The sequence below is a fragment of the Pelodiscus sinensis genome, unplaced genomic scaffold (assembly GCF_049634645.1).
Source record: "Pelodiscus sinensis isolate JC-2024 unplaced genomic scaffold, ASM4963464v1 ctg114, whole genome shotgun sequence".
NCBI classification, from domain to species: Eukaryota; Metazoa; Chordata; order Testudines; family Trionychidae; genus Pelodiscus; species Pelodiscus sinensis.
Window position 1 is genome coordinate 109461 of NW_027465902.1, and position 12143 is coordinate 121603.

At 59.8% G+C, this 12143-nt stretch overlaps 1 protein-coding gene across 1 annotated transcript; it reads left to right on the plus strand.

Annotated features, from left to right (window-relative positions):
• The first annotated feature begins 8045 nt into the window (after positions 1 to 8045).
• On the plus strand, positions 8046 to 11462 carry LOC142824406 (uncharacterized). Its single transcript, XM_075916313.1, has 6 exons — positions 8046 to 8888; positions 9174 to 9277; positions 9592 to 9714; positions 10268 to 10335; positions 10735 to 11190; positions 11358 to 11462. The coding sequence occupies exons 1-5, from the start codon at positions 8462 to 8464 to the stop codon at positions 10931 to 10933; spliced, it is 921 nt and encodes a 306-aa protein (XP_075772428.1). The 5' UTR covers positions 8046 to 8461; the 3' UTR covers positions 10934 to 11190; positions 11358 to 11462.
• The last annotated feature ends 681 nt before the right edge of the window (positions 11463 to 12143 follow it).

The following is a 12143-nucleotide window of genomic DNA, read 5'->3' on the forward strand; positions in this document are numbered from 1 at the left end:
TCGCTCCTCCTGGTGTCTGTATCCGTCATCACCTTGGTGATGCCCCAGCCTGCCGGGCTGCAAGGGACTCCTGTTGGGAGCAGCTGCATGGGAACCAGAGGCCCAAGAATGGGAGAACCCTATTGACCTGCTGTGAGCAGGAGACGGGGGTGGGGAGGGGGCTGGGGAGGTACCTGTACTCAGCTCTGAATGGGGGCTGGGGAGACACAGACACTGCTGTTGATTGCTGCACTGTGGGCCCCTGGGTTACAGTCTATGCCCAGGCAGCTCCTCCAGTCACTGCCTGTCACATTACTGGATCTTGAGGGGAGCAGCCAGATCACTGCTGCACCCATAGGTGGGGGTGTTGGCCCCAGAAAATGGTAGAAAAGGGGGCCATGTGGGGTGCTGAATAGAAGCTTATTATCTGATAGTCCTAGGTAAGCTATTTATGTGGTTGTATAACGTCTGTGTGTGTAGTTAGGAATCTGTAGTCTGTGTGGATCCTGAATATTTCTCTGCATGTGGTTGAGCATTGGGCAGAGCCCGGCCTGTGGACATGCTAATTAGCGAGGCCCTGTGGGACAATGGCACTGAATGGGCCAAGGACACACCTAAAGCATGAGGGCGGACACCTAAGAGCGGCCAGCAGAGAGAGGCTGAGGACCAGGTGATCTCCTGCAGCCAAGAAGAGGCCAGGAAGGAGGGATAAATAGGCCATGTGGTCGATGCCATCTTGGTTCTCAGCTCAGCACTTCATCCCAGAGGCAGCATTGCAGGGATCGAAGAGCCCGAGAGACCTGTGAACCCATCCTGACCCTAGGATGTGCAACAAGAACTCTTAAACAAGCAGCTGTAACATCTCTCCTAGAGGCTGCATCGAGAACTGGGAGATTCGGTGCATGTAACATACTATTCCTTTAACAACCTTACTCTCATGCTTTTCTTTATTGTAATAATAAACCTTTAGGTGTTAGATGCTAAAGGATTGGCTCAGCATGATTTGTGGGTAAGATCCAGAGGGTAAATTGACCAGGGATCTGTGGCTGGTTTCTTGGGACCAGACAGAACTTGTTCGGGGTAGGTGGGATTGGGTGCTAGGACCCCCACCGGTGTATGAGGCCCGGGGCCATCGGGGGCATGGATATTGCTGGGGTGCCGGAGGGGTTTTGCTCGTGAGGCTTCAGGCAGGCAGCTGAAGCGCTCTGTGGGACTGGTTTGTGGCCTGTGTGGAGAGGTCACCAGTCTGGGGGCTGTAAGGAGCCCCGGATTTGAGCAATTCGCCCTGAGCAGACGCCCTCAGCTGTGCCCAGACACGGCCCGGTCCGTCACACTGCCCCTCAGCCTGCAGGCCTCTCCTCGCTCTCAGCCAGGCCAAGGGCTGAGCCCTGCTGTGGCCTGCCCCAGCCAGCCAGCCAGCCCAGCTCCTCCTCCTGCACAAACAGTCCCGCCTGCTCCTTTAGCAAAGCAGAGCGGGCTGGTTGTGGAACTTCTGGGAGACTGAGGTTCAAGTCCCAGGTCTGCTGCAGAGCCCTTGGCCCTGCCACTCCCCTGAGTGGGCCTCAGCTCCCGTCTGTGAAACGGGGACACTGATTCTAACTCGTCTAAGGGGAGCATTTTCAAAGCCCTAAGGGAGTTGGGAGCACAAGTGTGTGACTGTGCTTTGTGCCCACTGCTTGGTGCTCCTAAATCCCCCAGGTGCTTAGCGTGGGAGCTTTTCCGGGCAGGGGCTGCGGCTAGGGTTGCCAGGTGTCCCGTTTGAACCGGACAGTCCAGTATTTGAGCTTTCTGTCCAGGAGATAAATTGAGAAAAGATCTCAATTTTCTAAATAAGATGTACTCTAGGTTGTGATGCAATGGCAAGTATGACTGGTATTTTTATTGACCATCTGGCAACCCTGGCTGCGGCTGCCTCTCACTATTCTGGTGTGGACAAAGCACTGCAGTCATCCCGGGACAACGCCCCCAGAGACGCTCTCCCTCTGGGGCAGGGTCCTTTAATGCTTTTCACACTGACATAGGCTACGGGACAGCCCCTTGGACACGGGCATGAGTGTCCCCGCGGGGCGGTATCCCCCGGACGCTGCGCAATGCAGAGAAGAGGGGTGAGTCCTGGGGGATTGGTGGGACAAGAGACGTTCCGTTATTTTAACCCCACTGGGTCCACTTGAGTACCCCTGGGTCCAGGTACTCAAAATTGCAGGGCTCTGCTTCTGCGGGATTAGCCGCCCCTTCTCGGCTGGGAACACGCAGGCGAAGCATCAAAGGGCTCCCACCCCACTGAGATGGTGACTGCATGTCTCGGGAAGGGAAGAATCCAGCCATGGCGGGGGGGGGGGGATCCCCTCTGGCACTGACAGAGAGGCCCAGAGACATGCAGAAGGAAAGTTCGGGAGGGAGGGGGCAGAGATACCAGGTAGGGAGGAGGACGGAGGTGCAGCTAACTCTGGTACTCGTGACACCCAGACCCCATCTCTCCCCACCTCCTTGGACCCAGGCAGCACCTGCTCCTTTTTTTCTCCTCTCCCGTTGACTGCCACCCTCCTTAACACCAGGTCTCCCAAAGGTTCCTCTCCCCAAATGTTTCCCACTCCCCTCCCACTGTTCCTCGCTCCCAAATCCCTGGGGTCCTGTCAAACAAACGTCTCTTCCTCCCTCCTGTGGCTGGCACCTCCATGTCCTGTAGACTGGCCCCCCTCCCTTTACTCCATCCTTCACCAACCCTTCCAGCTCCTTGAGTTCTATTTCTTCCAGCCTCCACCCCAACTCCCTACATCTGCATCTCCACCCCAGCCCTGCCTCCCAGCCCCGCCTCTTAGCCCCTGGCCCCAAACCTTCCCTTCCCTGGTTCTTCCCTCCCCAAACTGCCTGTTCTGCTTATTTCTAGGCCAGGGGTGAAGCAGGAGCCATTCTGCTGGGCACTCTGCAAACACAGAACAAGGACAGTCCCAGCCCCACACATCTGGCCCTTGAAGAAAAAACCCAGAGGCAGAGGGACCTGGACAGACGGGATGGTGGGGGGCAATTTCCCTCAGCAGCTTGGGCCGTCCTGGCAGAATGGTGTCTCAGTCTCCTAGGAGATCACGGTAGTGGGAACCAACTGTCCATGTTGTGCTAGACAAGGGCGATAGGAAGCCGCTCTGGGGTGCCCCACTAAGCCTGGCGGGCTGGGGGCGGGGCTTTGGGTGCTGTCAGCACGCTGGGCTGCACAGCCACAGTGTACTCCAGGGATCTGGTGGCCAAGTAGTGTAGTGGCTGCACTCCCAGTCCCCTGCCCTGAGCCTCCAAACACCCCCCACCACCTACCCCTGACTCCTGCACCACAATCCCTGCACTGCGCCCCCCCTCACTCCTGGACTCCCTGCCCTGAGCTCCCCACACCCATACACTCCCCAGCCCCCTGTCCTGAGCTCCACCATACCCCTGCCCTGAGCTCCCCATCCTCCCACACTCCCCACCCCCTACCCTGAGCTCCCCCACATCCTCACACTCCTCATCCCCCACCCTGAGCTCCCCATACTCCCACATTCCCCATCCCACTGTTCACCAGGTCCTGATGAAATGCATCCCAGGATACTCAAGGAGCTGATAGAGGAGCTATCTGAGCCTTTAGCTATGATTTTTGAAAAATCATGGCAGACAGGGGAGATTCCAGAAGACTGGAAAAGGGCAAATATTGTGCCCATCTATAAAAAGGGGAATAAGAACAACCCAGGAAACTACAGACCGGTCAGTTTAACGTCTGTCCCAGGGAAGATAATGGAGCAGGTAATTAAGGAAATCATATGCAAACACTTGGAAGGTAATAAAGTGATAGGGAATAGCCAGCATGGGTTTGTGAAGAACAAGTCATGCCAAACTAATCTGATAGCTTTCCTTGATAGGATAACGAGCCTTGTGGATAAGGGAGAAGCAGTGGATGTCATATACCTAGACTTTAGTAAGCCATTTGATATGGTCTCGCATGATATTCTTATTGATAAACTAGGCAAATATAACTTAGATAAGGCCACGATAAGGTGGGGGCATAATTGGTTGGATAACCGTAGTCAGAGAGTTGTTGTTAACGGTTCTAAATCCTGCTGGAAAGGGATAACAAGTGGAGTTCCTCAAGGGTCTGTTTTGGGACCCGTACTGTTCAATATCTTCATCAATGATGTAGATATTGGGATAGAGAGTACGCTTATTAAGTTTGCAGATGATACCAAACTGGGTGGGGTTGCAACTTCTTTGGAGGAGAGGGACATAATTCAAAATGACCTTAGCAAGTTAGGGAAATGGTCAGAGGTAAACAGGATGAGGTTTAATAAAGAGAAATGCAAAGTGCTCCACTTAGGAAGGAACAATCAGTTCCATACATACAAGATGGGAAGCGACTGTCTAGGAAGGAGCATGGCGGAAAGGGATCTAGGGGTCATAGTGGACCACAAGTTGAATATGAGTCAACAGTGTGATGCTGTTGCAAAAAAAGCAAATATGATTCTAGGTTGTATCAACAGGTGTGTTGTAAGCAAAACTCGTGAAGTTGTGGTACCGCCCCAGGGTCAGGAGCATGTCAGGTCTCTTCAGACATGCATGTGCCTATTGGGCCACGGCCCCTGGGTGTCACGCAGCTGGAGCGTGGCATGGCATGTGCTTGCACGTGCACAGGTGTCTGTGTGATCCGTGGGAGGCATGGCCCACGTGCGCGGTCCCTGGTCTCCCTCCCGCCTCCTCCCCCGAACTACTTAATTGGAACTACTTCCCCGGTACGGTCTCCCTGGATGACCCTGCCGACTCCAGTGCTGGAACTCCTTGTGGTGGCCCCTCCGGTGTGCCCAGGTCAGGGCCCTCCAGTCCCGGCTCGCTGCCTCCCGGGCTGGCACGGACCGCCCCGCCCCCCAAGAGTCGGTCGAGGGCAGGGAAGTAGGGGCAGGTGGCAGCCCCTGCTGCGGCGCCGCCCCTGGTGGCCATGGCGTACGCCTGCCGCAGCTGTTTTACTTTCAGGTGCACCTGCTCCTGGGTGGCCTGTGTCCCTTTCCGGCCATGGCGGCCGCTATGCGCCCGTAGACGGCCACGTTCCTCCTCCTAGTACAGAGATCATGGACGCTGGGGGCCTGCCCCCAAACCTCAATGAGGTCCATGACCTCCACACTAGACCAGGAGGGTGCGCGCCATCTACGGCCCCTGGCTGGCCCCTGGGTGCTGGGGGACTGGGCGGGGGGACGGCTCGCTGGCACTGGCTGCCTGGCTCATCCTGCAGCCGCTGGTTCGGGGCAGAGACTGCTGGCAGGGCTGGCTCTGGCAAGTGCCGTCTGGCCAGAGTCTACCCCTTTAAGGGACCCAGGGCTGGGGAGAGGAGAGGAGTTTTCCTGGTTTGGCCCAGAGCAGCCACCAGGGGAACCTGGGGAGGGCTGGCCTCCAGCTACTTCGAATTAAGTGGCTACACAGCCCTTAATTCCAACTACTGAATTCGAATTTGGCGTTACTCCTGGTAGAATGAAGTTTACCTAGTTCGAATTAAGTCCAAACTAGCGGTTTGTATGTGTAGCACCTATGAAAGTTAATTCCAACTAACGGCTGTTAGTTCGAATTAACTTTGTAGTGTAGACATACCCATAGTTCCTATACAACTAGCAGCTAATGGGTAGTCTCCAGTAGTTTAAATCTTGGGGCATTTGGAAAAGGAGGGGGAGCTACATGTGTGCGGGGTGTATTGTTGCCCTCTGCTGGATGGACTGTAAATGCTTTATGTATGTATCATATGCCCTATAGTGCTAACAGTTAATGGAGATTCTCCTCTAGCTCACACCTGGCGTTTTCTAAAATAATATATGTGTGTGTATGTGCGAGAAAGAGCAAGAGCCTGGGGGCTCCCTCATGTCTCCTCCCCATCCTGATCTGCTTGGCTTAAGTGCAGGAAAGAAGAAGTAGTGAGCTTTGTGTATTTGACATCAGGTGGAAGCAGGGGAATGGAGGACTGGTGGGAACAAGAGCACTTGGCTTCTTTTCCTGCAGACCGAGAGGGGTGGGGATTGGCTCGAGCTATATAAATCAGATGCTGCTCCATGCCTCAGTTTCCTCCTTCATACAATGCCGATGACACAGAGAATGTTTGTAAAGTGCCTTGTTGTTAGCCCATGGGGCAGAGGGGGAAACTCGGTCTCAGAAGCAGACTGGGGGGAGGTAAAACCCTACCTAGGCAGCGCTGGTTCCACTACGTCACGCTGCCAGACCGGTCTGAGTGGGTCCCTCTCTTGGCTGCTCCTCCCCCCAGGAGGAGTGGGTTCCTCTCCATCGGCTGCAGGAACCAGCATTTCAAGGTCTTTGCCAATGGGCAGCCGTTCTGCAATTCAGCTCTGCCGCGGCTTCCAGCAGATCGATACACTGGAGATCGATGGTGCCGTGGTCGGGTCCTGTGCCCAGTTCTGAGCCCGACCGGTGCCGCTGCCCAGACGGAGATGAGTGGCACACTCACGACACCCCCCTACGGCCGCCCTCGCAGACCCAATAAACCTCTCCCTTTCGCAGAACGACTCTGCTCCTGCGTGGTTCTGGGGCTACTTGTGTGTGTGTCCTAGACCCCCTTTCTGCTCAGCGCAGATAGAGACTCCTCTGCAGGTAGAGCTGAGTGCGACGCCTGCACTGGGATGGCGTATTGGGATAATGTACTGACAGCTCCTCTGCGCCACCCCTCCTCTTCCTGCCGCTGCAACATCAAATTAACCTTCCTGGTCTGCCCCCGTCCTCCCTCCGGTACCAGGAGACCCCACGCATGATGGGAGGGGCTGCAAACTGGGGAGCAGGCTACTGCAGGGCTGAGGGCAGCAAACCAGCCCCCAGAGCCCTGCAGGGCCTGGCCACGGGGAAGGGGAACTGATGTGAGCAGCATTTAGAGCTGGGGGGGGCTGTGGGGAGGAGGACAACGGAGCCACGAGCAGGACAGGGGGTGAGCCAGCACCAGTGAGTCTCAGGGGGTATGTCTACACTACCCCGCTAGTTCGAACTAGGGGGGTAATGTATGCATACCGAACTTGCTAATGAAGCCCGGGATTTGAATTTCCCGGGCTTCATTAGCATAAAGCCGGCGCCGCCATTTTTAAAAGCCAGCTAGTGCGAACCACTGCTTTGTGGGGTGCAGAACAATGACTGCTCCCGAGGGGGGAAAGGAAGGTGCCTGCACTGCAGGGCCTCCCTGGAGAGACAGTATCGGTCCCTGGCAGACAAAGGTGGAACCAGTTCCAGGGCCTGGCCAGGAAAGAGCCCAAGTCCTGGGAGAAATCAGGCTCCATGCTCAGCTGTGAGTCCGAGTCCCATAGACAAAAGCGCCCCAGGGCAGTGGTGGATTCTCCACATGTCAATGGGTCTAGTGCAGGCCAGAGGCCTTGCTGGGATGCGCTAGGGCAAAGCCCAGGGCTGGGGCCGGACGGGAGCCCGTGAGAGGCAGCGGGGCGAGTGGGAGGCTCTAACTCTTGCTCCTGGCCGGGAAGTCCAGTGCTGGGTGACACCAAGGCCACGTCTGCACTGCAGGCATTTTGCTCAAGAACAACTGTTCTTGTGCAAAAACTTGTGGCGCGTCTACACTGCACGTGAATTCTTGTGCAAGTAAATTTGCAGTAAAGCATCAGAAAAGAGGGCTTCTTGCACAGGAGTTATTCCTCTCCCCACGAGGAATAAGCCCCTTTTGTGCAAGAGCTGTTGTGCAAGAAGGCAGCGTGGACGGGCACCAGGGGCTTCTTGAGCAAGACACTTTTATGGCTAAAATGGTCATCAGAGCTTTCTTGCACAAGAAAGCGTTCACAATGCCATGGACACTCTTGTGCAAAAGCACATGGCAGGGTGGAGGTGCTCTTGCACGAGACCTTTTGCGCAAGAACTCCGGTGTGAAACAGTTCTTGTGCAAGAAGCCTGCAGCGTAGGGCAGGGAGCAGCCTATGGGGCTACTGGAGCTGCTGGCTGCAGGATGCCCAGTCAGGGAGTGGGGGGGGGACCCCTAGGAATGGCTCCAACTTCCCAGAGGGGTGGCCAGAGGCAGGACATTTGCCTGGCAGGGTGAGGTGGGGGGGGGCAGTGACCTCACAGGGGCTTTGGGCAGCCCTCAGCAGATCAGGCAAAGGGCAGGTGGGGAGGTGGTGACCTCACAGAGGAACCCACATCTCAGGCTGATAAAGGGGGGGGCGGGCCCAGGGGACTTTGGAGACCCCCGGTTGCTTTAGCTCTGGTGCGTCTCCTGCTCACAGTTGCTTTGTCCTCTGTGAGTTCCACATCCGGACAGCGTTTTGCAGAAGGTAAGAGCCCCCAGGGGTTTGGATCCCGCCCGGGGCCGGCTGGGTTCCAGGCAGGCCCAGCCCTCGGTCAAGGGCCAGAAGTGCCTGTGCAAGACCGAGCCGATAAGCAAGGGGCCATTTGGGGGCTGGGGGCAGTCCCTCTGGGGAGCTGGAACCCCTGGATTTCGGTCTGCAGGCTGCGCCCCAAGCTCCCCTTTGCTCCCCTCATTTGCAGCATGGCCAAACACATCAGGCTGTGGTTCCGGAAAGCCCTGAAGATGGCCCCAGGGCCGGTGGGAAGCAGCTCCTCCGTCCCCGCGGGCGGGGAAGCTGAATCCCACCAGCTCGGGGCGACTCGCCCACCGGCCAGGCCCCTCCGGACCTGGCTCCAGAGGCGGCTGGGAAGGCGGGACCCAGCCCAGCGGGGCAGCCGGGTAGGGTGGCTCTGGGGCCTCCTCTGTGGAGAGAAACACCTGCCCCAGGAGCCCAGCCCCCATTACCACCAGGGGGCATCGCCCTGCCCGGCCCCCAGGGACCTGCCAGTCTCCGGGAGCCCCCAGCCTCTCCGCACCAGCCCCTGCAGCTGTGGGTCCAGCTCAGTGAGCAGCAGCGCCTGGGCCTCCAGCTGCAGCCGGGCCACCTCCTGCAGCCGCTCAGACCCAGGTGAGGGGCCGTGAACATGCTGGGCCCAGGGGCTCACCCAGTACACGGGGGGGCAGCCCCAGTGTCTGCCCCGCAGCCAGGGCAATGGATGGGGGCGGGAGCTGCTGCTTGGCTCTCTTGTTCCTGGTGGGGGCTCTGCTGAGGGCGTTGGCAGATGTGAGGGTGGAAGGGGGATGGGTCCCTGCGAGGGGCGTGTGGGGCCCAACCTGCCCTGGGTCCCTGACATGGGGGCGCATGACCCCTGCTGGCCGCTGGAGTCACCCTGGTCCCTTCCCTCCCGCACAGAGCCCCCCTGCGCCTCGGCGGAGCTCTGCCAGGAGCGGATGGACTCCCGGGTGGAGGAAGGGGCCATCTATGATATTGAAGAGCAGCTCCACACCCGGGACACGGTAGGAACCTTCTCCACACGGGGGGGGACCCGAGATTGTCCGGCCCCTTCCCAGCACGTCCCCGCCTCCGGGAGGGGCTTGTCCCTGGGGATCCCCCTGGGGCCCCTTCTCCTGCATGACCTGGGCCCCCCAAGCTGAGGTCTCTTGTCATGCACCAGCTGGGCCCCCACAAGCCTGAAGAAGCAGTTGGGGGGGGGAGTGTGGGTGCTTGGACAACCGTCAGCTCCCACCTCCACTCCTGGGAGGCCTGAGCCCTGCAGCTGTCCATGGGGGGCAGGCAGGCCCCAGGCTCACAGACTCTCTCTGGGGTGCAGAGCCCAGCCGCCCTGCAGCGGTTCCTCCTGGCCGTCCCCCCCGCCTGCCTCGCCGCCCTCCAAAGGGGCGAGGACACCCTGGCGCCGCGCTGCTGCAAGGACACCATGATGGCCAGGATCGTGGTGAGCGAGTCGCGGCGGCCGGGAGGAGGGGAGGGGATACGTGGGGTGGACAGGGGTCTGCCTGGGCCATGGCGGCGGGTGGGGGTGCTGGAAATGGGATGGGTGGGGCCAGGAATGCTGGAGGGGGAGGGGGAGGTGGACATGGGGAGGGTGGGTGGGGATGCTGGAGGAGGGAGGGACACAGAAATGGGGCAGGTCTGGGGTGCTGGACAGGGAGGGGGATTCGGAACAGGGAGGGGTCTCCCCGGGCCATGGGGGGGGGAGCTGGAAGGTTAGCAGAGCGGGCTGCTGAGGATGCGCCTGGGGAGCAGGGATGAGGAGGTTCAGAGGCTGGTCACCAGGGCAGTGAGGGGCAGGAGACGGCCTGGGGACAAGGATTGAGCTGGTCCCGGTTTGGGAGGGGGGTGCTGGGAGGGGCCCTGTGTCGGGCAGGGGGGCTACAGGCCAGCGGGAGGCAGTGGGGTTGGATCCTGCTGGGTGGGGGCGCTGGCCGTGTGAGCGTCTCTTGGGGGCCCCAGCCTCACACGCCCCTTTGTCTCCTTGGGTCTCACAGGAGATCATGGAGGACTCCCCCACCCCACTGGTCTTGGCCGACTGCCTCAACGCCGCCTGCAGCCTCAGGTACCGACCCCCCCCCGCCGACTCCCCCCCAGAGCAGATCCCCTGACCAGGGAGTGGGAAAGTCTCTGTCTCCTGGGCTATGTCTAGACTGCAAGCCTCTTTCGAAAGAGAGCACCCAGTGAGTCTGGATGCTCTCTTTCGAAGAAGCCCTAGTTACATTCAAGAACGCCTTCGTTCGAAAGAAGCACTTTCCAAAGAAGGCGTTCTTCCTCGTGAAATGAGGCTTACCGCCGTGGAAAGAAAAGCCGCGTTCTTTTGATTTAATTTCGAAAGAACGCGACTGCAGTCTAGACGCAGGTGATGTTTTTTCGGAAAAAGGCTACTTTTCCCGAAAAACCCCCTGAGTCTGGATACAGCCCTGCTGCTGAATTAACAGTCTCTGCCCCTCTCTCCTGCCAGCACCTTGCAGCCTCCCCTACAGGCCCAGCTCCTGAGCCCCCTGCTGAGGGCGGCCGTGGGACAGACTGTGTCTGGGGACTGGCAGCAGGAGCCCATCCACACACAGGTACGTCCCTCCGGGCCCTGCTCCCGGGCTGGGCTGGAGCTCCAGAGAGGAGTGGGGGTGGGGGCAGAGGGAGAGAAGAAGCTGCAGGTTTGAATCCTTCCCTCCAGGTTTCCCGTTGCTCTCCCTGGGGGCCCGTCCCTTCCATGCCCAGCCTGGGCTCCTCCCTGCTCTGCGAGGCGGCTCAGACCCTGCTCAAGGCTGCACCCTGGATTCCCCAACCCCCCTCTGACCCAGGGCTCCCCCTTGTCTTGCAGCAGTTCATCCGGGCCCTTCCCGTCGACCTCCAGGCCCTACTGGCAAGCCTCCTCGCCGAGTCCCCAGACACCGCCAGGCTGCAGCTGATCATGGAGGTGAGCCCCGTGGGGGGGACGGGGCCATTGTCCCTGCTTCCTCGGGGGGCCGAGAGAGGAGCTGTGTCAGTGGCTGGGGGGGGGGGGGCACAGTCTGAGAGGAGCCCCAGGCTCTGCCCAGAACCGGCGCCTCCCTACGGGTCCTGACCTGCCTCTTTCCCCCCCAGCACCTGAGCCCGTGGCTGGAGTCCCGCCTGCCCCAGGAGCGAGCCAGGGCCCTTGGCAGCACCACGGCCCTGCTGGGAGTCGCCACCACCCTCCCGGGGTTTGAGGTAAGTGACCTCGGAGCCGGGGGGTCTGGGGCTGCAGGGCGCGGGGCTGGGAGCGTCCCCGGGAGGCAGAGCTGGGAATGGGCCGGGAATGGGCCGCGTTCTCCTTTCCCCGGGGAGGGGCGACCCTGGGCCTTTCCGGGGGGCACCTGGGCCCCAGACTGGGGAGTGGCCGTCAGTGGATCCCCTTGTTCCACCCCCGGAGTGACCCTTCAGTCAGGGCCATTGCTCAGGGTTGTCTCCTCGCAAGGCCGGCCCCGCCCCGCCCCGCCCCGCCCCGCCCCGCCCCGCCCCGGGAGGTGTCTCTGTCGGTCCCCGAGCTCAGAACCGCCTCGGCGGCTGTTAGCATGGGACGTGCAGCCCCAGGATGCTGAGGGACCCCCCTTCTTCTCTCCCCTCAGAACTCCGCCGACTGGCCGAGGATGGGTCACCACGTGGCCCAGCTGGGCCTTTTTATTTCGGACCCATCCGAAGACGTCAGCCGGCTGGCCCGGAAGGGGGTGCACAGCCTGTACCGACTCCTCCTGCACCACAGGGGTAAGGAACCCAGCCGGGACCTGGGCCCCAGGGACACCCTGAGGGTGCCGGCGGCGGGGGGAGGGGACCCAGCCCTTTCCGCCCAGACTGGCCCAAGGGGGGATGCGTCCCTCTGTGTTCCCGTCCTGCCCCCTGTGCCCCTCCATT